Genomic DNA, 24910 nt, shown 5'->3' with positions numbered 1-24910 from the left:
ACTTGAAAGCTGTTACCTCTCAGAGAAGCTGTTAACTCTGAGAGAAGCTGAGCCCCACTGCACAAGCAATACCAGTGATGATCCTGATCTTTCTCCAGAACCTTCTCTGAGCAGTTTCTTATCCATGGGGGGGGGGGGGGGGGTTGGGATTTGGAGTCTCCTGGTCAGATATTTTAAGTCCTGGCTACAATACAACAAAGCCTTCTGGGCCTGGCCAGTCACCAAACTCTTCATTGTTTTTGTTAATCATGGCATATTTCATTCTCTCTATTGTTGTTGCTATTTTTTGTTAGTTGTGGACTTTTTCAGAGCCTAAATCCTTCTGTATCAGGGTAAAGGCTTGAACAAAAATTTTACACACTGACTGACACTTACTTGTGCTTAACAAGAGATAGTTAACAGTATGATAGATTGACTTGGGCAGAACATAGACTCCACCCTCCCCACGGCCTTGGTGAGACCCAAAACTCTATGCTACCACAAGGGAAGGCAGAAATCATGTATGCCTTGGTCAAGTCTGTATTTCTAGCCCCTGCCTTATGCCTGGCACATAATAAGAGCTCTGAAGATTTTTGTTGACTTAGTGACTGGCTCAGGGAGAGGGGTCCTAAGATTATAACAACTCAGTATAAATAAAGCCTGATCCCTTGAAGAGGATGACCAGTCTTGGAATTGTCCTACCGATTCCTTCCCTTTGACACACCTTTGAGAATATCATCACAAAAGAACAGTGAAAAGGTCCTAAATGAGGCCTTGTGCTGAGACAGCTTCCATCAGAGCTCCAGCTCTGAATAAGATTTCCTGCCTCAATTCATTAGCTGTAGCAACAACAAACAACTGGCTATGGTCCCAGCAATAAGTGGTAACAGAGACACATCTCTTTAGAGATATTAGGTCCTCTCTCCATCTTGGCCTCAAGTGAGCATGAAAATGCTACTGGTGGGGTTTTTGGTTTTTTGCTTTGTTTTTTTATTTGCTTCCAGGGTTATCATTGGGGCTCTGTGCCAGCACTATGAATCCACTGCTTCTGGCAGCCATTTTTCTTTTTCTTTTTCTTTTTTATGGGATAGGACATAGAGAAATTGATAGGGAGGGGGAGATAGAGAGGGATAGAGGTAGAGAAACACTGGCAGACCTGCTTCACCGCTTGTGAAGTGCCCCTCCACCTGCAGGGGGAAAACCAGGGGGGTCAAACTGGGATCATTGCGCTTTGTAGTATGTGTGCTTAACCCAGTGTGCCACCGCCTGGCCCCCTAAAGTGATACTGCTAAAAAATAAAATATAGGTGGGGAGATACCATAGTGGTAATGAAAATTTTTTTTTAATTTTCTGATATGCTTATTTATTTTCCCTTTTGTTGCCCTTATTGTTTTTTATTATTATTGTAGTTATTGTTGTTGTTATTGATGTCATTGTTAGAAAGGACAGAGACAAGTGGAGAGAGAAGAGGGAGGCAGAGGGGGGGAGAGAAAGGCACCTGCAGACCTGCTTCATCATTTATGAATCGACCCCCCTGCAGGTGGGAAGCTGGGGGCTTGAACCGGTATCCTTATGCCGGCACTTGCACTTTGCGCCAAGTGCACTTAACCCGCTGTGCTACCACCCGACTCCCGATGGAAAAAATTTTATACAGGAGGTTCTAAGGTCTCAGATTCAGTTTCTGGCACCACCATAAGCCAGAACTGAGCATAACACTGATAAAATAGTAATAACAATAATAAACAAATTTCAAAATAAACTGCATCTCAATAAATTTAAAGGAACCAAGCCCTCTGCTACCCAACACCCAAGGAGATTCTCAGTGCGATTTTTCCCCCCACAGATGACAATTTATTATAATTTGTTGCTAGTACACAGATAATTGAACCATAACTTCTTTCTTTTTTTTTAAAGATTTTTTTTTTAAATTTTATATTTATTTTATTTATTTATTCCCTTTGTTGCCCTTGTTGTTTTTTTATTGTTGCAGTTATTATTGTTGTTGTCGTTGTTGGATAAGACAGAGAGAAATGGAGAGAGGAGGGGAAGACAAAGAGGAGGAGAGAAAGATAGACACCTGCAGACCTGCTTCACCACCTGTGAAGCGACTCCCCTGCAGGTGGGAGCCGGGGCTCGAACCAGGATCCTTATGCCGGTCCTTGTGCTTTGCGCCACCTGTGCTTAAGAATTTTTTATTATCTTTATTTATTGGATAGAGACAGCCAGAAATCAAGAGGGAAGGGGGTGACAGAGAGGAAGAGAGACAGAGAGACACCTGCAGCCCTTCTTCACCACTGATGAAGCTTTCCCCTGCAGGTGGGGACCGGGGGCTCTAACCGGGTCCTTGCACATTGTAATACGTGCTCTCAACCAGGTGTGCCACCACCTGGCCCCTCCATAACTTCTTTCTATGTAAACGGGGGGAAATGACTTGTAGGTCTTTGGGGGAGCTGTGTGTATTTAATCATGATCGTTGTGTTGTTTTAAACTCTTGATCCTCTGCATATGCTGTTCAAGTCTCAGAGATGAGAATCCAACATTCTCTCTTACTCCATCCTCACAGCCCCCACCCTTTACTCCTTAACAGAAAAGTAAGAAACAGTTGCACCCGCCGCCCTGCTGAAGTCCCAGGTGCCCACATCTGAAGCACAGTCTGGAGGCTCTGCAATATTGGTTTCTCACAGGGGCCCCAGCTCAAAGGATGCAGGGGCGGAGCCAGGCTAGCTACTGCTCAAGCTGCTAAGGGCTACTCAGGCTTCTGCTTGTAAAAGACAGAAATTGACATGGAGCAGGGGAAGGGCCTGGCTGGCTTCATCCTGGCTATCATTCTTCTTCAAGGTAAGGGGCCACTAGGGGGTCTTGCAGCCTGGAGAAGAGCTCAAGGGAAGAAGAGGTCATCAACAGGTGAAAAGGGCATTGGGACTCTTAATCTTGAGTCTACCTCAGCTATGAACCTAGAGTTCAGAGGAGGATTGGAAAATGAAGCCTCTTACTGTTCTCAGCTAGAGAGATGCAGTGTTCCATAGGACCAGTGGGTCCTTATGAAATCAAATAGAAGACTTAACTGAGTAGAGAGAACACCAGAACGACGCCATCTTAGGTATGAGTAAAGCCTAAAAAAAAAACAGACTTGGAACCCAAAAAAGAAAAGGTATGTGTTCCTATACTCACAGTTGGGGAGTCAGGAATAGACTGATAAAGTAGTCACTAATTTAGTTGGTCAGCTGAATTATAGGTAAAAGTCTATAATGAGACAGACTAAGGAGATAGAAAGATGAATAAAATTGTCCTAATGGGGGTCAGGCGGTAAAGCAGTGGGTTAAGCGCACATGGCGCAAAGCACAAGAACCAGCATAAGGATCCTGGTTCAAGCCCCTAGTTCGAGTCCCCGGCTCCCCACCTGAGGGGAGTCACTTCACAGGCGGTGAAGCAGGTCTGCAGGTGTCTATCTTTCTCTCCCCCTCTCTGTCTTCCCTTCCTCTCTCTATTTCTCTCTGTCCTATCCAACAACGAACAACAACAACAATAATAACCACAACAAGGCTACAACAACAAGGGTAACAAAGGGTGGGGAGAATTGTATGGATACCAAACCTTTAAGGAACAGTGAGAGAAAAAAAATTGCAATGCAAAGATAAGTGAATTATCTAAGAAGTAGGATAATCAGATGTGTGCAACACCCTGTGAACCATGGGAGTAGAGAACTTCAGAAGGAAGAAGCATAAAATGCTACTAATGGGGTGGGGCAGTAGTGCACATAGCATGAAGTTCAAGGACCCATGTGAGGATCCTGGTTTGAGTCCCAGGCACCCCACCTGTAGGGAGGTTGCCTCATAAGCAGTGAAGCAGGTCTCTAGATGTCTACCTTTCTCTCCACATCTCTGTCTTCCCCTCCCCTTTCAACTTCTCTCTGTCCTATCCAAAAACAACAAAAATGGCGAGATGGGTGACAGGAGCAGTGGATTCATCGTGCTGGCACTAAGCCCCAGCAATAACCCTGGAGGCGATAAATAACTAAATAAAGTGTTACTAATAAAATAAGATTTGCAAAATAACTCACTTTGATAGTGTGCTGTTTTGTCATGTATGTAACTCAACTTTAAGCCTGGCCCCTACTGCACTGAAGGAGAGTTTGAGGTTCTGATATCTGTCTTTCTCTCTGTCTTTCTTTCTCTGTCTCCCTGCCTGTCACTATCTTAAAAAAAAAAAAAAAACTGTGAGTAGTGCAGCGGGTTAAGCACAGGTGGTGCAAAGCGCAAGGACTGGCTTAAGGATCCTGGTATGAGCCCCCAGCTCCCCACCTGCAGGGGAGTCGCTTCACAAGCGGTGAAGCAGGTCTGCAGGCGTCTGTCTTTCCTCCTCTCTGTCTTCCCCTCCTCTCTCCATTTGTCTCTGTCCTATCCAACAACAATGACAGCAATAACAACAACAACAGCAAACAACAAGAAAACAAAAGGGAAAAAATAGCCTCCAGGAGCAGTGGATTCATAGTAAAGGCACCAAGCCCCAGCAATACCCCCTGGAGGCAAAACAACAACAGCAGCAACAACACAACCAAAAATTCATCTAAGTAAATTTAAATATCTAATTGGATTTACTACTTTATTGTGATACATGAATCATCTAGCAAGCAAATGGTTCTGCAAAGACTGGTACAAAAAGAAAAAAAATAACCTTATTTTCCCTTTTGTTGCCCTTTTTTAATTGTTGTTTGTAGTTATTATTGTTGTTGTTATTGATGTCGTCATTGTTGGATAGGACAGAGAGAAATGGAGAGAGAGAAGAGGAAGACAGAGAGGGAGAGAGAAAGAGAAACACCTACAGACCTGCTTCACCACCTGTGAAATGACTTCCCTGCAGGTGGGGAGCCGGCGTCTTGAACCGGGATCCTTACTCTCGTCCTTGCGCTTTGCACCACGTGTGCTTAACCCACTGCGCTACCACCCGACTCCCAAAAAGAAATATTTTTATAGTCAGAAAGAGAGTAGGACAAGGCCATTAGTAAGAGGAAAAAAAGATTACTCTGAGCAAGTCACCTTTCCTGGGTGGATGTGTGATTCTGCAGTATGGTTTTACATAGATTATCTCTCAAGTGCTAATGAACAAACTACAGATGACTAGTTCAGAATTCTACTTTAGGGAGGGAATGAAACTATTGGGTTGTCGGAAAAGTCTGTTTCTCTATGCAAAAAATGTGTCATGACTTTTCTGACAACCTAATATAATTAGGTTAGGTAGCAAGTCTTAGTGGAGTCTGGCATCACTCCATTTGGGGATACTGCTCTAAAAAAAAAGTGGGGGAAGCACTTGAGGCCATCCAAACTATTCCATGTTCATTGATCCTCTCCACATCCAAACTATTCCATGTTCATTGATCCTCTCCACATCCAAACTATTCCATGTTCATTGATCCTCTCCACATCCAAACTATTCCATGTTCATTGATCCTCTCCACATCCAAACTATTCCATGTTCATTGATCCTCTCCACATCCAAACTATTCCATGTTCATTGATCCTCTCCACATCCAAACTATTCCATGTTCATTGATCCTCTCCACATCCAAACTATTCCATGTTCATTGATCCTCTCCACATCCAAACTATTCCATGTTCATTGATCCTCTCCACCTCTCTTCTGTCTCTACAGGTGCCACGGCCTCATCAGAACAAGGTAGGAGAACTAGCTTCTTTCTTTCCTCACTCTGAGGAACTTCATGGAAATAAGTTTTTTTCCTAACACCACTTCTGTAAGAATAAGTGAAAAAAAAAAAAAAAAAGAATAAGTGGACAGCTTAGAAGGGAAGGGATGATGAGTGATAGCTTACTCTTCAAAATCAGTCAAATCAGTAGCCAACAATGGCTTCTCAGGGCAGCTTTCCTATAACTAAGCAATTACTTTTCTGTTCTTTTGAGAGAGGCAGGACTGTAGCAACTAGGCCTTACTCTAAGTGCAGTCCATGACTCAACAGTATTAGTATCACTTGGGAGCATGTTAGAGATGAAGCACTCAACCCTCCCTAGAACTACTGAATACAAACTGCGCATGCGCATTCATTTCTAACCCCACGTGATGCTTGTGCACAGTAGCATTAGAGAAGCACTGCTGTAATGGTCTTCTAGTACTGTTGGGCCAGGAACACTTCAGGGGCAAGATTCTTTTTTTTTTTTCTTTTCTTTTTTTTTTCTTTCTTTCTTTTTTTTCTTTTTTTCCCTCCAGGGTTATTGCTGGGCTTGGTGCCTACACCATGAATCCACCGCTCCTGGAGGCCATTTTTCCCCCCTTTTGTCGCCCTTATTGTTGTAGCCTCGTTGTGGTTATTATTATTGCCATTGTTGATGTTGTTCGTTGTTGGATAGGACAGAGAGAAATGGAGAGAGGAGGGGAAGACAGAGAGGGGGAGAGAAAGATAGACACCTGCAGACCTGCTTCACCGCCTATGAAGCTGCTCTCTTGCAGGTGGGGAGCCGGGGACTCGAACCGGGATCCATATGCCGGTCCCTGCGCTTTGCGCCACATGCGCTTAACCCACTGTGCCACTGTCCGAATCCCTTTTCTCTTTTTTTTTTGCTGCCTCCAGGATTATTGCTGGGACTTGTTACCTGCACTACAAATCCACTGCTCCTGGATCCTGGAGGACATTTTTTCTCCATTTTGTTGCCCTTGTTGTTGTTGTTGTTATTGGATAGGACAGAGAGAACTCGAGAGAGGAGGGGAGGCAGAGAGGTGGAGAGAAAGATAGACACGAAGACCTACTTCACCGCTTGTGAAGCGATCCCACTGCAGGTGGGAAGTCAGGGGCTTGAACCAGAATCATTAGGCCAGACCTTGCACTTTGCGCCATGTGCACTTATCCCTCTGTGCTACCACACGACCTTCCAGAGGCAGATTCTGAACAGACTTCGGTTTTTCCCTTTACAGAAAAATTAGAAATGAAAACTCAAGATGATGATACAGTACTTCTGATTTGTGGCATTAAAGATGAAAATGTGACATGGTTTAAAAATAATCAGGAAATAATGCCTCGAAATGCAAACAAACAAAAATGGAATCTGGGAAGTAGTGCCAAAGACCCTCGAGGGATATATAAGTGTAAAGGAGAAAAGGACTCTGGAAAAATCCAGCTGTATTACAGAAGTATGTGATCCCTTGGTGTGCTTATTGTGAAATTAAGAAATACTTGTCGTTATGGTTAGCTTCCTGTTGGAAGTGGACTTTTTCTTCTTCATTTAACAAAATTTTCTCCAGCTTCTTGAAAAAGAATGCCCAGTCCTATAAAGCTTTACCTTTCTGTTGACCCCATGGATTGGAATAGTCAGCTATGTATATTAAGAGAGATGGGCTGGGTAGGGAAGACAGGGTGCTTATGTGGTAAACAGCAGTGAAATATACAAGGCAGTTGAACTTGGACAAGGAGATCTGGTCTTCCTTCTAGTTCACATAGTTTCTGGTAACAAAAATGTATGCGTTTCCCCAAGACTCCTGGGGGAACAAATTAACATAAAAATCATTTATTTTTATTAGTATTTATTTATCTCTGAGAGAGAGAAGAGTGAATGTAATCAGAGCATCACACTGACATATACAGTGCCAAATCGAACTCAGGACTGTATGCTTGCCAATCTTGAACTCTACCACTGTACCACCTCTCCAGCTGCAAGATTTTCATTCTTTATCAAGCATCTCCCCACACAATTCCCTGCCATAAGACCTGAGAGGTGGTTGAAGTGTGTGATGTTCTAGACAAAGGCATTCTTACTAGTAAATAAGAGAAAAAAAGATTCAAAACAATGTTCATACCTTGAAAGAGGCTTTTCCCTCCCTTTTCCTGCAGCGTGTCAGAACTGCATTGAGCTGAATGCAGCCACTGTATCTGGCTTTGTCTTTGCTGAAATCATTAGCATTTTCTTCCTTTCTGTTGGGGTCTACTTCATCGCTGGACAGAATGGAGTTCGCCAGTCAAGAGGTAATAGAATGTCTTTACTTACACGAGGTATGAGACCACCTAGGACCCTCAGCTTTCTTCCCACGGAAATGGACCCAATGGAAGAGACTGGGTTGGTTCATGTAGCTAATGAGCACAGTTAGGTGAGGCTCTGGAGGCAGGAGAAAATGACGCTTAGTGTCTTCACAGTGTATTTATCACCCAGAAATTTACCAATTAAGACTCAACTCTGATTTTTTTGTTTTGTTTTTCCCTATTGAAGTAAAACCTACATGTAAAAAAGTACATGGAGCACAGGCAAGTAGCTCATATAGATACATACACATGACAACATCCCTTACTTCAGCACTCAGTTTAAGAAAGAGAATATTAGAGGTCCCCCTTGTGGTCATTCACTTTCAGCTTCTACCTATCCTCAAAAAGTGAGCATTATCTTGGCAGACATTGACTAATTTCGCCTATATTTCATTCTTTATGTAAATGGATTCCTAGGCTACCGTCTTTTGTGTATGCCATCTTTTAAGCAATAATCTTCCCATAAGATGGGAGATTTTTGCAAGTAACTGTATTTCATTAATTTTGTTGCTAGTTACTTCCCTGACACAATGTATTATCCATTGTATGAATGTGTTTATTTTTTGTACAGCTTCAGACAAGCAGATTCTGTTGTCCAATGACCAGCTCTACCAGGTATGGGATGAGTAGTCAAATAAACATGGTTACCATAAGTAGTGGTAAACTTTGAGGGTTGGTGGGAGAAAGAGGGAGTTTTTTTGGAAGATACTATGCTGATAATCGAGGACATTCCAGATGATGAAATTCCTTTGGGGAAGGATGGATGGAATAAAGACAAAGGTTGAGAGGGACTGACCTAGAGAGAAAAAGTTGGGTGAACACAGAAAGAAATAAGTATGTACAAAGTTTCATCTCCTTGTCCCTTTTCTGCCCCCAAGACCACAAAGTACTCACTCCAAATTTCTGCTTATAAAAAAATTCAATAAATAAGCATCAAATTAATTTATATATGATTGGGGGGAAAAACTGACGGGGTAGGGCAGATAGCATAATGATTATGCAAAGGGACTCTCATGTGTGAGGCTCCAAAGCCCCAAGTTCAATCCCCCCCACCATAAGTCAGAATGAACAGTACTCTAGTAAAAAACAAACAAAAAAGTGTGACTCTGTTGTCCCTTTTAGCCCCTCAAGGATCGAGAAGATGACCAATATAGCCACCTTCAAGGAAACAAAACCAGGAGGAAATGAGTTTCAGACTAAGAGTAAGTATATTCTATAACAATTTTATGAAAGCATTTTTTAAATTTAATTTTTTATTTATAATTTTTTATATTTATTTATCTATCCCCTTTTGTTGTCCTTGTTGCTTTATTTTTGTAGTTATTACTGATGTCGTTGTTGTTGGATAGGACAGAGAGAAATGGAGAGAGGAGGGGAAGACAGAGAGGGGGAGAGAAAGATAGACACCTGCAGACCTGCTTCACCTCCTGTGAAGCGACTCCCCTGCAAGTGGGGAGCTGGGGCTCGAACCGGGATCCTTACACTGGTCCTTGCGCTTTGCACCACCTGCGCTTAACCTGCTGACTTCCATGAAAGCATTTTTACATTAACTTTCCTCCTAATTTCAGTCTCATCTGTCATATTTTCCCCAAGTACTGAGTTGTCAAAAAGTTATGATGTATTGTTTTATGTTTCTCTATGCAGAAGTGTTTCATGACTTTTTTGACAACCCTATATTTCTAAGAATCAGATTGGGTGGGGCTGCAAACGAATTGTAAAGGTTCTATTTCAAAAAGAACTGAGGTTGATGCTGATTTTCTTGGCACAAGAAAATATTAAAATGTGTTATTTATCTGTATTTGTAAACCCTCTCAGAACCTCAGGCAACAGAGATAATGAATCTAAATTAGGCTTCTCAGCTTGTCTACATCCATGCTGTTAACATTCTGGGCCAGATAACTACTTGGAGTGTTCATTGATATTTATCACCATAATTGGCCTTTATCCACCAGAGGCCAGTAGTATCTATCCTCCTTGTGACGATGAATATATATATATATAATATATATAATATATATTATATATATCATATATATTTTTTTCTTTCAGGATAAAAATCATCCCTAATTTGTTACTATATATATATATATATATATATATATATATATTTTTTTTTTTTTTTTACCAGAGCACTGTTCAGCTCTGGCTTATGATAGTGCAGGGGATTGAATTTGGGACTTTAGAGCCGCAGGCATGAAAGTCTGTTTGCATAACAATTATGCTATCTACCCTCCACCCTATATTATCTTTTTAACCAACCAACCAGTCAATCAGAAGTTTCTTTTTTTATTTTATAAATTTTATTTATTCCCTTTTGTTGCCCTTTTAGTTTTTATTGTTATAGTTATTGTTGTTATTGATGTCATTTGTTGTATACGGCAGAGAGAAATGGAGAGAGGAGGGGAAGACAGAGAAGGGGAGAAAAAGTTAGACACCTGCAGACCTGCTTCACCACTTGTGAAGTGACTCCCCTGCAGGTGGGGGGAGGGGCAGCTGGAACCCGGATCCTTACACAGGTTCTTGCGCTTTGCGCCACCTGCGCTACCGCCGGACTCCCGATCAGGGGGGTCAATTCGCAAGCGGTGATGCAGGTCTGCGGGTGTCTATCTCCTCCTCTCTGTCATCCCCTCCTTTCTCCATTTCTCTCTGTCCTATCCAACAACAACTATAACAACAATGACAATAACAACCACAACAAGAGCAACAAAATGGGAAAAATATCCTCCAGGAGCAGTGGATTCATAGTGCTGGCACCAAGCCCCAGTGATAACCCTGGAGGCAAAAAAAAAAAAAAAAAAAAGGAAGGAAGGAAGGAAGAATGGGGAAAAGAAAGAAAGGCAAAAGGAGAATACCTGGGAGAAACTGAAAGACTAGAGAGAAGGAAAAAACAGAGGAAAAAGAAAGTACATTGGAACTTGCCTGCATGCAACAAAAAAGCAAATTCATTTTTTTTAAAAAAAAGCAAATTCAAACTGACTTAAATAATAAACATGATGTAAAGACACATATAATTGGGATTCTAGTGCCAAGACAAGCTTTCAAGTTCAGTTTGACTCACCATTCAACTCATTGACTCACTATTCAACCATGAAATTAAAGATCCTATTTCTTCCAGAAGTTTCAATCAGTAAGTGGAGCCCAAGCATTATTTGGTTTTCTGAATTAAATGCAATTTTTCTTTTTTTCAAGCCAGATGTTCTTCCTCCTATCCATTTCTCAGAAGCAAAGCAATTAATTTTGAAACACTTGTAGCAGAGAGACTTTCAGCTGTAAACTGAGAGATGTTACCGGAAATGACCAAAGAAGAAAGCCCATCAGAGCTGATTTGAGGTGTTCATAAAATAAAATAAAAGTAAAGTAAAAACCTGTGGTGTTTCAGAAGTATCATCTGTTGGGAGGTGAATTTCTATAAAAGAAAAATGAAAAGGTTAAATAATGTGGGGTTTGATTTTTTGTTTGTTTTACATTTTGTATAGGCCATAATTCATATAGTTCAAAGACACTGTGAAATCTCTTCCTCATGTCTTTCTCTACCTTCATCCCCAGTTAGGCAGTTGCCTTACCAAGAGGCAAACATCATAGCAATTTCTCTCTTCAAAAATTTATTAATTAGGGGGTCGGGCAGTAGTGAAGCGGGTTAAGCACAATGGTGCGATTCGCAATGACTGATATAAGGATCACAGTTTGAGCCACTGGCTCAAACCCCTGGCTCCCCACCTGCAGAGGAGTCCCTTCAGAAGCGGTGAAGCAGGTCTGCAAGTGTCTATCTTTCTCTCCCCCTCTGTCTTCCTCTCCTCTCTTGATTTCTCTCTATCCTATCCAACAACAATGACATCAATAACAACAATAATAATAACCACAACAATGATAAAACAACAATGGCAACAAAAGAGTAAAAATAGCCTCCAGGAACCCCAGCAATAACCCTAGAGGCAAAAAAATATATATATTAATTGAGGGTAGGGTGGAAGCTAGCGGGTTAAGCGCACAAGAATCGAAGTAAAAATCCCAGTTCAAGTCCCCAGCTCCCCACCTGCAGGTTGGTCACTTCACAAACAGTGAAGCAGGTCTGCAGGTTTTTGTATTTCTCTCCCCTTCTCTGTCTTCCCCTCCTCTCTCCCATTTCTCTCTGTCCTGTCCAACAACATCATCAATGACAACAAAAATAACCACAACAATGATAAAAACAAGGGCAACAAAAGGGGAAAAAATGGCCTCCAGGAGCAGTGGATTCATGGTGCAGGTACCAAGCCCTATTGATAACACTGGAGGCCAAAAAAAAAATTAGTAATTAATGAGAGAGAACATGAACTAGCACATCACTCTGGCACATGTATGCTAGGGATCAAACATGGGACCTAATAATTGAGGGTCTAATGCTTCATCCCAGGCAGCAATATAATAGTTTCTTATAGATATGTGTAAGATTAATAAAGCATTATAGGGGTTGGGCGGTAGCGCAGTGGGTTAGGCGCAAGTGGCATGAAGCACAAGGACTGGCATAAGGATTTTGGTTTGAGCCCCAGGCTCCCCACCTGCAGGGGAGTTGCTTCACAAGCAGTGAAACAGGTCTACAGGTGTCTATTTTTCTCTCCCCCTTTCTCTTCCCCTCCTCTCTCCATTTCTCTTTGTCCTATACAACAACAACGACATCAATAACAATAACAACAACAATGAAAAACAAGGGCAACAAAAAGGAAAAATAAATGAATATTTTTTAAATAAATTTTAAAAATAAATATGTGTTGTGGGGGACTGGGTGGTGGCACACCTAGTTGAGCACACATATTACCATGTTCAAGGACTTAGATTCAAACCCCAGCTCCCCACTTGCAGGGGAGGAAGCTTCACGAGCAGTGAAACAAGTTTGCAGGTGTCTGTCTTTCTCTTTCACTCTTTATTTCCCCCTCCCCTCTCAATTTCTCTCTGTCCTGTTAGAGTAGAAAGAAAGAAAAAGAAAAAGAGAAGAAATATTTTTTGTGCCATAATTCCAGTTATAACAACAAATGAGAGTTATTATGGCAATGAAGCACTGGTGTCTCTCCTCCTATCCATCTATCTGAAAGGAAAAGTAGTCCAGAGGAGACCCCAGTTTTATTTACTTACTTACTTACTTATGAGACGGAAAGAGAAAGAGACAACTACTGTGGCATATTTGGTGCCAGGGATCAAACTCAAATTTTCATGTCTTCAGGTCTGGGGCTCTACCTGATCACTGAAACACCACCTGGGCCACAGCAAATTCTTAAGTACACATATTTTTTCTTTCCCCTATTTTTCACACTAAGTAACATAATTCTTGTGCTTTTTACCTAAAACCTAAGTTTTTTATTGGATAGAACAGAGAAAAATTGAGAGGGGTGGGGAGACAGCGAGACAGAGAGAAACCTGCAGACCTGCTTCACCACTTGTAAAGTGACACCCCTGCAGGTGGGGAGCTGGGGACTCAAACTGGAATCCTTGCACAGGTTCTTGTGCTTTGTACTATGTGTGCTTAACCCCATACACCATTGCCCGACCCACATTATTTCATACCAGTATATACAGAAAATCTCCTGTGTGTGTGTGTCTGTGTGTGTATGAAAGAGAGAGAGAATAACAGAGAGACACCAGGGTCATTGCAGGTGTTCAGTGCCTGTACAAGTCCACCATTCCTAGCAATAGGAAAAGACAGAGGGAGAGAGAGGACACACCCCAGCACTGCTCCACCACCTGTGAAGCTTCTTCCTTGAGTACACTCTCAGGGGGTGACCCAGGGCCCAAACCCAGATCCTTTTCTTAAATTATTTTTTTTAATATCTTTATTGGGGGATTAATGTTTTACATTCAACAGTAAATACAATAGTTTGTACATGCATAACATTTCTTAGTTTTCCACATAACAATACAACCCCCACTAGGTCCTCTGTCATCCTTTTGATGAGTACAGAGACCTGTACTCTTCCCACCACCCACCCCAGAGTCTTTTACTTTGGTGCAATACAACAACTCCAGTTCAGGTTATTATTATTATTTTTTAATGCAGTGCTTTTTTTTTCCTCCAGGGTTATTGCTGGGGCTCAGTGCCTGCACTCAAATCCACTGCCATTTTTCCTTTTGGTGCCCTTATTGTTTATTGTTTTGTTATTGCTGTCTTTGTTGTTGGGATAGGACAGAGAGAAATCGAGAGAGGAAAGGAAGAGAGAGAAGGGGAAAGATTAGACACCTGAAGCCCTGCTTCACCGCTTGTGAAGCGATCCCCCAGCAGGTGGAGAGCCAGGGGCTCGAACCGGGTTCCTTGTGTCGGTGGTCCTTGCCCTTTGCGCCATGTACGCTTAACCTGTTGCGCTACCACCCAACCACCAATGCAGTGCTCTTACTAGGTATTAGGTAGTACGCAAAGAAATGTATACTATTCCCCCCCCCATTATTATTTCCTCTGAGCACTCGTACCTGAGTAAGCCACTGCTCCTAGCATTTTGTTGTTGTTAATTTCAGATACGGAGAAAGACAGGAGACATCACAGCACTGCTTCCCTGATCATGGCAGTTTCCTTTTATGTGTCCCATTTACATATTGCCTAGCACCTAATAGGAATGCAAAACTCCCAGTAATTTTTATTCTTTTTTTTTTTTTTTTGTAACTCGAACACTACTCAGCTCAGGCTTATGGTGGTGCAGGGAATTGAATCTGGAACTTTGGTGCCTCAGGCATTAGAGTCCCTTTGCATAACCACTATGATATCTACTAACCCCATCCATAATTTTTAGTACTGTAACTGCTATTGTTGTCATTGCATAAATAATAGTAATCTATTATTACTATAGTAGCACATCTATTATTATATAGGTTATTCATTTCATATATTACCAATAGTAACAAATGCTTCCAAACTACATGAGGTGGGAGCAAAAGCCCACAGAGGTTGGGAGTATTTCCAGGAATTGTTGTGGAGGTTACACTGCAAGCTTCCAAAATAGAGCCTGGAAAGTTCACTGAGCTCCTCATAGCCCCATTTCCGGCTCACCTGAACTTGGCTTCAACCCAACCCAGGGCCACTTCCTCCCCCGCCCCAAGCTACACGCCTGCGCGAAAAGGATGTTGCGTCATTGCTGCGCCGGTGGGGGGGGGTTTACACCCTGTTTCTGTCGCAGTTGAGATTCCGCCAGTCCCGGCGCCTAGTTTGACGTAATCTCCGGTTGCCGTGCTGAGTCGGAAGTGGGAACCCTTCAGCTGCTGATACTTTGTGGTGTTGTCGCTGCTGGCCCTTAGGCTCTGGTAAGAGAGGGATAGCTTGAGGGGAGGGGATCGTTAAATCTGCGGTGGGAATTTCTCTCCTAATCTCATGCCTTTTAACTTTTACATCTTCCGGATTCTTTTTCCTGACCCTGGTTCTATCCTTCATGAGCTTCACCTGTCTAATTTGGGAATCCTTTACAGTCCCTCCCCACCTCCCGTTTGTGACTTATCTCCCTATCTCTGCCATGCCCCTCCTGGAAAAAGGCGGAATAGTAGCCTTGCATTATCTTTGACTTCTCTGTAGAGCTACGCTGAATGGGTGGGTCTCCCTCCTTACCACGAATCCCTTATGGAATTTGGAGAGAGAAATTACAAAGGGGAGACAAAAGACAGCCAGATGCCATAGAAGATAAAATTAAGCACCAGTTCCAGTAATCAAACCACTTGAATACATAGGGCAATATTGACATTTCTTAAGGCAATTGTTTGGTTCATCACTCAGCTTTCCCGGTAATCTGCTTTATGTTCCCTCAGCTACTGGTTTTAGAAAACACTTCTAAAATTGAGTTAGCACATCTCAGAAGCTTATATTTGTTACAGCGTGCCTTGAGGAACCTTGTTTTGCTCCAAGATGTGTTTAGCCTCACTGTCATTTAATGCTTTGTTTCCACGTGGAAACTCTACTAAGATGAAATAGGACCCAGGACGGTATACTGTTTTCTTATTGACATCGTTCTATCCTGCTGATGTGTTGAAAGTATGTTACCACATTAGAAGGGCCTGAAAGAATCAGTGGGTGTATATAGTGGAATGAATGTTCCCCCCCGGCCTTAATGTATTGACATTTTATTTTGGCAGTCCCAGCTTGCAAATTATTTGTCTTTAAAAACAATACCAGGGGCCAGGTAGTGGTGCACGTGATTGAATGCATGTTTACAATGTGCAAGGACCCGGGTTCAAGTCCCTGGTGCCCACCTGCAGAAGGAAATCTTTGCAAGTGGTGAAGCAGTGCTACAGGTGTCTCGCTTTCTCTTTCTCTGTCTCCCCTTACCCTTTTGATTTCTCACTATCTCTAGCCAATAAATAAAGATAGAAACTATTAAAAATAAAAAACAATACCAGACCTGATGTTAGAGTATTTATGTGTTCACCTCTCTCAGAGGTAACAGTGGCACCAAGGGTTTTTCAGTTCTGTTCATAAATAAGATTGAATCAGGAGAGGGTGAGAAAAATTTTGTAGGACTAGAAAGTAGACAGCTGTTACAGATGTAGACCCTTGGAGTTACTAGTATGTCAGTGTGAAGCCTGTTTTCAAGTTGAATTTTTTTTTTCTCTTTTTTCACCAGAGCACTGATCAGCTCTGGCTTCTGGTGGTGCAGGGGATTGAATATGACTTCAGAACCTCAGGCATGACAGTCTGACAGTCTATTTGCATAACCACTATGCTATCTACCCCCGCCCAAGATGAATATTTTTTAAAAGAATTAAATCCAAAAGTTTAAGGATTGGTGGTGTTTATTTTTTGGCTTGTTTGTATCACACAACAGCTTTACACTGATTTCACCACTCTCAACAAACTCTTTCTTTCTTTCTTTGTTTCTTTTTTTTTTTTTTTTTTTTTTTTTTTGCTACTGCTGCCTCCTCCTTTTGCTTCTCCTCTCCCTTTCCTTCTCCATAAGCCAGAGCTTCTGGCATCTTTATAAGCCAGAGCTGTGTGGTACTCTAGTGAAAAATAAAAGTAAAAACTAACAAAAATATCAAGTTACCCTGTTAACCAGAATTTTCTTGTGGAGAGGGTGCTAGGTAGGCAGTCTATAATATATTTCTTATTTATTTATTTTCTTTTGTTTACCAGAGCACTGCTCAGCTCTGGCTTATGGGTGTGTGCCATTAGAGTCTTTTTGCATAACCATTATGCTATATACCCCTGCGCCAGTTTTTTATACTCGTAAAACTATTGACCAAATCTAAACTGGCCTCTTCACAAAGGTTGCCATTAAATAAGGGAGCCAATAAAACATTTCTAAAAGGATTAGACACAGTGTTAACCCATTTCCCTTATGCATAGAAATACATATGAAAAAAGGTAAAAGTGAGGTGGACAAAATATATTATTGTTTGCCAAAAAGACAGCAAGAAAGAGAAGAGAAATTTATCTCCTCTCTATTCAACCCATACTGAGATACCAAAAATATGCAGATATCTAGTACAGTAGCTTGACCTTCTAATGCAACCCAAGACATAGTGAAGGTTTACCTGAAACTAGGACTATGGGTATTGCTATTAATTTGAAGACTATCAGGAGTTATTACATTTACATTACATTTACTTAGTTGTGTCATTAGGTAAGTATTTGTTTGGGGTTTTGTGACTGATATAGTGCCAGATAGAAAAAAAGAAATCGAGAGTCAGGCAGTAGTGCAGTGGGTTAAGCGCATGTGGCGCAAAGCACAAGGACCGGAACAAGGATCCTGGTTGGAGCCCCTGGCTCCCCACCCTGAGTCACGTCAAAGGGGGTGAAGCAGGTCTGCAGGTGTCTATCTTTCTCTCCCCCTTTCTGTCTTCGCCTCCTCTCTCCATTTCTCTCTGTCCTATCCAACAACGACATCAATAACAACAAAAAACAACAAAGGCCGGTGGGGTCCGGCGGTAGCGCAGCAGGTTAAGCGCACGTGACACAAAGCACAAAGACCAGGCATAAGGACCCCGGTTCGAGCCCCCAGCTCCCCACCTGCAGTGGAGTCGCTTCACAAGCAGATCTGTAGGTATCTATCTTTCTCTCCCCCTCTCTGTCTTCAAAAGGGGGGGGAAATGGCCTCCAGGAGCAGTGGGTTCATGGTGCAGACACTGAGCCCCAGCAATAATCCTGGAGGCAAAAAAAAAGGCAACAAAAGGGAAAAATAAATACAAAAAAAAAAAAAAAGAAATCAAATATGCACCTGTACTTAAATTGCTTACTATTTAACAGGGTAGAAGATCTACTTTGGAATACAATGTAGAAAGTTATAAATCTTAATAAAAGTTTTAGTCTTAATATTAATATTAAAAATGCAATGGGAAACTATAATGTACAGCATAAGTATTGAGAAATGAGAAAATGACGCTGCTTACGATAAGACGTCTTGACCTCTCTTACTAGTCTTAGGAACCTGTCTGTCATATGTTTTATATTGCTGTCTTTCAGCCTCCCTTATAAATGATACAAATGACTCATCATTTTGGTACTAACCTGAGCTCTCTTCAGCTGTTTTTAAAATCTCACTCAGGGACTGGGAGATAGTTCACTAAGTAGAGCTCACACCCTACCAGGTTCAAACCCCATTACCACATGAGAGTACCATGCAAAACTTCATGGATGATAGAGTAGTTCTCTGTCTCTCCATGTATGTTACCTTCTTTTCAAAAAAAAAACTTTATTTATTTTTTAATAGAGACAGAGAGAAATTGTGAGGGGAGGGATAAATAGTGCTGGAGAGAGACACCTGCAGCTTTCTCCCTGCAGGTGGGTATCAGGGGCTTGAACCCGGACCCTTGAGTACTGTAATGTGTGCGCTTAACCAGGTGTGCCACCACCTGGCCTGTATGTTACCTTCTATCTTAAAAAAAGAAAGAAAGGGAGTCCACTGGGAGTAGAGAAATCATAGAGGCTTGCAGTCTTAGAGAAGACCCTCATGGCAACAAAATTAAAAAGGAGGGCAGGGGTAGGTAGCATAATGGTTATGCAGAGACTCTCATGCCTGAGGCTCCAAAGTCCCAGGTTCAATCCCCTGCACCACCATAAGCCAGAGCTGAGCAGTTCTTCTTCTAGCGTTTGCCCTTCTTCCGTAGCCAGTCAACAGCATCAGGTTGAGCCTGATGTAAAGTTTCGAGACCTCCTTTGAATCTGGAGAGGTGGCAGTCGTTGACTATGTGGGTCGTTTGGCAAAGGACAGCCCCTCAACGTTAAGTTGGAAGACTCGAAGAGCAGGACCAACAGCTTGAAAGCTGGCAGGAGCTGCTTGTTGCTGGCTTTGAAAGTGACTGGGATCCATGTGGATTCAGTCGGCTAGGAAGGATCGTCAGTTTCCCCAGTGAATGGGTACTCACGAGATGCACCACGGGAAGGTCGATCCAATGCATCCCAGCTGAGCAGTGCTCTGGTTAAAAAAAAAAAAAATTAAAAAGGAAAAACAAATTAACAAAACATTGAAACTAGCTTATAATGTAGAAGAATCTGTTTGCTTTCAGAGCTTGGGGGTGGGGACTCTCTTTCCATCTCTCAACTCTCCTTATCTATTGACATAGTTTTGGACTTAAGCCTTTTCTAGATCATGGATAAATGCCAACTCCAGATTTATATTTTACCATCCTAACAATCTAGGTGAGAAAGAAGAATTATTGGGCTGGAGAGATAGTATAATAGTTATGAAAAAGACTTTTGTGCTGATGCTCTGATATCCCAGGTTCAATCCCTAGTAACACCAAAAGCCAGAGCTGAACAGTACTCTGGTCTGGTTCTCCATCTCTCTTTCAGTGAAGGTAAATAAATAAAATATCTTTTAAAAGAAAAAGAAAAATGTTTTCTGTATATTCAACCAAAGGCCTGAAATTTAGTGTTCATTAGATCTGATAGGCCTCTTTAGTCTGGGGAGCCAGAGACGACCCGAATCTGCCCCTGCGGCTACAGACAGACTATGTCCCACATAGTCAACGACTGCCACCTCTCCAGATTCAAAGGAGGTCTCAAAACTTTACATCAGGCTCAACCTGACGCTGTTGACTGGCTACGGAAGAAGGGCAAACGCTAGAAGAAGAAGAAAGTCTTGTACCCACTCCTGGATCAGTCACTTTGATCAGAAAATGCTGTATTCTTTTTTTTTTTTAATATTTATTTATTCATTCATTCCCTTTTGTTGCCCTTGTATTTTTATTGTTGTTGTAGTTATTTATCATTGTCGTCATTGATGTTGTTGTTGTTGGACAGGACAAAGAGAAGTGGAGAGGGGAGGGGAAGACAGAGAGTGGGAGAGAAAGACACCTGCAGACCTGCTTCACCGTCTGTGAAGTGACTCCCCTGCAGGTGGGGAGCCGGAGGCCCGAACCAGGATCCCTACACCGGTCTTTGCGCTTTGCGCCAACTGCACCTAACCCGCTGCGCTACTGCCCAACTCCCAAAATGCTGTATTCTTTTGGGCCAAGCTAGAGTGATATGACCATTCCTGGAACAAGTGGGTGAACACATGAAGTGGGAATGGGCTAGATCTCCAGAGCTAAAATGTGAGGTATCATGTTGGAAAATGAAGATAAAAACTTTTTAAAAAATGCAGGTAATATTTTGGAACATAAGAGCCCACTATACTTCCTTTAAAAAAATTTTTTTTAATTTATTTTTTAAAAATATTTATTTCCTTTTTGTTGCTCTTGTTTTTATTGTTGTTGTAGTTATTATTGTTGATGTCGTTGTTGTTGGATAGGACAGAGAAATGGAGAGAGGAGGGGAAGACAGAGGGGGAGAGAAAGACAGACACCTGCAGACCTGCTTCACCACCTGTGAAGTGACTCCCCTGCAGGTGGGGAGCGGGGGCTCGAACCGGGATCCTTGTGCCAGTCCTTGTGCTTTGCGCCATGTGCACTTAACCTGTTAACCTGCTGTACTTCCACCCAACTCCCTTTGTTTATTTATTATTGAATAGAGACAGAGAAATTGAGAGGGGGAAGAGACAGAGAGACACTGCAGCCTTGCTTCACCACTCATGAAGCTTTCCCCCTGCAGGTGGGGACCAGAGGCTTGAACTTCAACTAGGATCTTGCGCACTATAATGTGAACACTTAACCAGGTTTGCCACCACCTGGCCCTGAGCTCACTGTACTTTCTACATCTCTTTGAGCCTCATGGTATGTATATTAGGTTAGATAAAATGTCAGTGATTAAATAATGAGACACTTCTTGGCCCCTATACATGAACTAGGGGTTTGTGGTGGTTAGATGAGGGGGGAAATCCTGTCACAAGGACTGTTAATTCCAACACTAAATATGCTTTTTTTTGTACTAGTAAACTCAACTAAATTATATATGGCAGAAAATAAATTCATAGAGCAACATCTGACAGATCACTTCCTTGAAGCAGTAAAGCCCAGCACCATACTGAAAGGAAACTGGACAGATGCCTCAGAATTGTTAAGAGAGACTGGGTTGAGCACACCTGGTTGAGCACTAACATTACCATGAACAAAGACCTGGGTTTGTTTATTTATTTGCATCCAGGGTTATTGCTGGGGTACGGTGCCTGCACCATGAATCCACTACTCCTGGAGGCTATTTTTCCCCTTATGTTGCCCTCGTTGTTTTATCGTTGTTGTAGTTATTATTATTATTGTTTTATTTCTGCCGTTGTTGTTGGATAGGACAGAGAGAAATGCAGAGATGGGGAGAGAAAGACAGACACCTGCAGACCTGCTTCACCGCCTGTGAAGCGTCTCCCCTGCAGGTGGGGAGCTGGGGGCTTGAACCGGGATCCTTAAGCCGGTCCTTGTGCTTTGCACCACTTGCTTTTAACCCGCTGAGCTACCGCCCGACTCACTTTTTTTTTTTTTTTTTAAACAGAGGGAGTTCTCACTCATTTTGTTCAGCTTTTCCAAGGAATGCTGGTGTGAATGGGAAGTCATCATCGATCTCAACTTATTTTTAAAGATACAGCAATGGGGGAGTCGGGCGGTAGTGCAGCAGTTAAGCACATGGGGCACAAAGCACAAGGACCAGCATGAGGATCCTGGTTCGAGCCCCCTGCTCCCCACCTGCAGGGGGTCCCTTCACAGGCGGTGAAGCAGGTCTGCAGGTGTCTTTCTCTCTCCCCCTCTGTCTTCCCCTCTTCTTTCCATTTCTCTCTGTCCTAACAACAACAGTAATAACTACAACAATAAAAAACAAGGGAAGGAAAAAAGGGAAAAAAGGATACAGCAATGAAAAACACATTAATAGGAAGTCAGGCGAGAGCGTAGCGGGTTAAGCACACATGGAGCGAACCCCAAGGACCAGATAAGGATCTCGGTTCGAGTCCCGGGCTCCCCACCTGCAGACGGTGAAGCAGGTCTGCGGGTGTCTATCTTTCTCTCTCCCTTTGTCTTCCCCCTCTCTGTTTCTCTCTGTCCTCTCAAACAACGACGATATCAATAACAACAACAATAATAACTACAACAACAATAAAAAACAAGGGCAACAAAAGAAAATAAATATAAAAAATATTTTTTAAAAAAAGAAAAACATGTCAATAGATAAATGCTTTCCAATTTTACATGTTTTTTTAACTTTGTGATTTCAGCTCTTCCAAACCACTTGTCCGGTTAGTATTTTTGTAGCCATTTTGCCAAAAATGTCATCAATCTTGAGTCAGGAATTGAAAATTTCACCCAAAATCTTTCTAGTTGTATTGTATCCTAGAAATGGAAAAGAAAGAGCTGTGAGTATTGTACAGTTGGTGTGTTATCGACCCTTCTATGCTTAATACCTGCCTTCTCTATAGCCCCTCCCCCCAGGTCTGGATGGAGGATACTTTAAAGTGAAATGACAGACCAGGAGAATAACAACAACATCTCAAGTAACCCTTTTGCTGCTCTTTTTGGCTCTCTGGCTGATGCCAAGCAGTTTGCAGCAATCCAAAAAGAGCAACTGAAACAGCAGTCTGGTAAGTGAAGGAGCCAATAACAGCAGAGGAGGTGACCTAGCATGTGATCATCTAAAATTAAGTGTTCTTTGGATCCACAGTTGCAATTAGAATTGAAGTTGGGGGTACAAGTTGTATTTTGGTTTTTTATTTAGTGGTATATGTTGGATTTTTTAAAATATTCTATTTAGTTATTATTGGATAGAGGCAGAAGTTGAGAGGAGGGGGGGAGATAGGAGAGAGACACCTGCAGCCACTCATGAAGCTTCCCCTCTGCAGGTGGGAACCAGGGCCTTGAACCTGGATCCTTGAGCACTGTAATGTGTGCTCTTAACCAGGTGTGCCACCGCCTGGCCCCTATGTTGGACTTTGTTCATTTGGTGCCTCAGTCTTCTCTTCCACATCCTCCTCCCCCCCCCTTTTATAAAAGGAGACTAAACAGCAGGTGGTTCCTTAGTAACAGGTGGTAATTTTGACCCAAAAAATATGAAACTGTTCATATTAGAAATTGCCTAGTAAACACTATTTAAACTTTTAGGAAACTGAGGTTGTACAGGGAGATGTGGAAAGCTAACTACATGCAGCTGTAGAAAGTTGTGAGGATGAGACCTCAGTCTGTTGCACACCAGCTTGCATCCCCGATGCCTTAGGTGTCACAGGTTCAATTCCTGGCACCATCTTATGCCAGAACTCAGCAGTTTCTGTGCTTCTCTTATTCTCTCTGGCAAAATAAGTGAAAAAGTAAATAATTTTTTAAAGCATATATGTCAAAGGAAGAACTATAAAAGCTTTTGGTCTGTAGACAAATAAATGAAATTTGCTCTAAAGGTCAGTGCTTCAATGTCTTAAGCAAAATGCTTTTTCCATCCCACAGAGTGATTTCTTGTATAGCTAACTGCTACAAAAGAGCGACTTCAAAGAAAATCTGATCACTAAGCTTAATGTGAAAAATAAAAATGATACCTCACTAATTAGAAAAATGGTTTTCCTCATGTGGAAACAAAATTAAAACAAAATCTTGCTTTCTCCTATAAGAAGTAACATAGAAGGGAGTAAGGCGGTAGCACAGCAGATTAAGCGTACATGGCACAGAGTGCAAGGACCCGCATAAGGATCCCAGTTTGAGCCCCTGGATCCCCACCTGCAGGGCAATCGCTTCAAAGGCGGTGAAGCAGGTCTGCAGGTATCTGTCTTTCTCTCCCCCCTTTGTATTTTCCTCCTCTCTCCATTTCTCTCCTATCCAACAACGATGACATCAATAACAACAACAATAGCTACAACAATAAGACAATAAGGGCAACAAAAGGGAATAAAATAAATCAATAAATAAGTCACATAGACTAGAAGAATTTGGATATTTCTCAAACATACCAGCTTTATAATGATATTTACTTATTATTTACTAACCTCTGAGAGAAAAAGAACCAGAGCATCACTCTGGCACATTCGATGCTTTTAAGTCCAACATTTTTTTTTTTTCTTTTTAATCTTTATTTGTTGGATAGAGACAGTCAGAAATTGAGAGGAAAGGGGGTGGTAGAGAGGGAGTGAGACACATGCAGCCCTGCTTCACAACTTGTGAAACTTTCCCCCTGCAGGTGGCGACCAGGGGCTCAAATCTGGGTCCTTGCGCATTGTAACGTGCGCTCAACCAGGTGCACCACCACTTGGCCTCCCAAGTCTAACATTCTGTCCACTGTGCCACCTCCAACCAGAAACTGCTCCCCTTCTTCACATTCCAAGATTGAATAATAGTATTGTTTTATATTGTTTTAATTGGAAAAGAAGAATGCTTATATTTTGTCAGGCTGTTGCTGTTTGGTTTGGTTTTGTTTTTATTGTTTGTGGTTTTTTGTCAGTGCCAGGGCTTCACTGCTCTAGGCCAACTTTTTCAGATAGAAACTAAAATAGAAAGAGAAGAGGCAAGCCATCGTAGCACTGAAATTTCCTCCAGTGCAGTGGGCTCAACTCTGGGCCATGCACATGACTCAAAAAAAAGAAAAAAGTGCACTATCTGAGCTATTCTTTTTTATTATTATTTAAGAAAGGAGAC

General features: G+C 42.1%; 2 protein-coding genes and 1 non-coding gene across 5 annotated transcripts in view; 2 read left to right on the top strand and 1 right to left on the bottom strand.

The window, feature by feature from the left end:
* The first annotated feature begins 2620 nt into the window (after window positions 1-2620).
* Window positions 2621-11366, top strand: LOC103113993 (T-cell surface glycoprotein CD3 gamma chain). 2 transcript variants are annotated; one of them, XM_060179968.1, is made up of 7 exons: window positions 2629-2817; window positions 5629-5652; window positions 6901-7116; window positions 7814-7945; window positions 8571-8614; window positions 9122-9201; window positions 11189-11366. In XM_060179968.1, exons 1-6 carry the CDS (start codon window positions 2763-2765, stop codon window positions 9185-9187), a joined length of 537 nt encoding a protein of 178 aa, XP_060035951.1. In that variant the 5' UTR covers window positions 2629-2762; the 3' UTR covers window positions 9188-9201; window positions 11189-11366. The 2 variants fall into 2 exon arrangements, with proteins under 2 accessions (XP_060035950.1, XP_060035951.1); XM_060179967.1 differs by lacking the exon at window positions 5629-5652 and having other exon boundaries at window positions 2621-2817; window positions 7814-7972.
* Window positions 11367-15141: 3775 nt separating this feature from the next.
* Window positions 15142-24910, top strand: part of UBE4A (ubiquitination factor E4A) — a 47274-nt gene continuing 37505 nt past the window's right edge. Inside the window, exons 1-3 of one of the 2 annotated variants that reach the window (XM_060179978.1) lie at window positions 15151-15256; window positions 20970-21091; window positions 22717-22878. In XM_060179978.1, the coding sequence (XP_060035961.1) occupies window positions 22758-22878 (121 nt within the window). In that variant the 5' untranslated portion in view covers window positions 15151-15256; window positions 20970-21091; window positions 22717-22757. Of the gene's footprint in view, window positions 15257-20969; window positions 21092-22716; window positions 22879-24910 lie in introns of both variants that reach the window. The other variant, XM_007523615.3, reaches the window with a different exon arrangement.
* On the bottom strand, window positions 21774-21871 carry LOC132535146 (small nucleolar RNA SNORD116). The gene has a single exon (XR_009546928.1). It is a non-coding gene; the product is annotated as a small nucleolar RNA SNORD116 (small nucleolar RNA).

The sequence above is a fragment of the Erinaceus europaeus genome, chromosome 20, assembly GCF_950295315.1.
Source record: "Erinaceus europaeus chromosome 20, mEriEur2.1, whole genome shotgun sequence".
In the NCBI taxonomy this organism is placed as follows: domain Eukaryota; kingdom Metazoa; phylum Chordata; class Mammalia; order Eulipotyphla; family Erinaceidae; genus Erinaceus; species Erinaceus europaeus.
This window is presented reverse-complemented; position numbering and strand designations above follow the sequence as displayed.

Excerpts from the sequence above, each read along its gene's own strand:
- LOC103113993 (XM_060179967.1), top strand. The coding sequence starts at position 2,763 with ATGGAGCAGGGGAAGGGCCTGGCTGGCTTCATCCTGGCTATCATTCTT. Across the intron at positions 2,818-6,900 it reads GGCTATCATTCTTCTTCAAG|AAAAATTAGAAATGAAAACT; the intron begins GTAAGGGGCCAC and ends TTCCCTTTACAG. Across the intron at positions 8,615-9,121 it reads CCAATGACCAGCTCTACCAG|CCCCTCAAGGATCGAGAAGA; the intron begins GTATGGGATGAG and ends TGTCCCTTTTAG.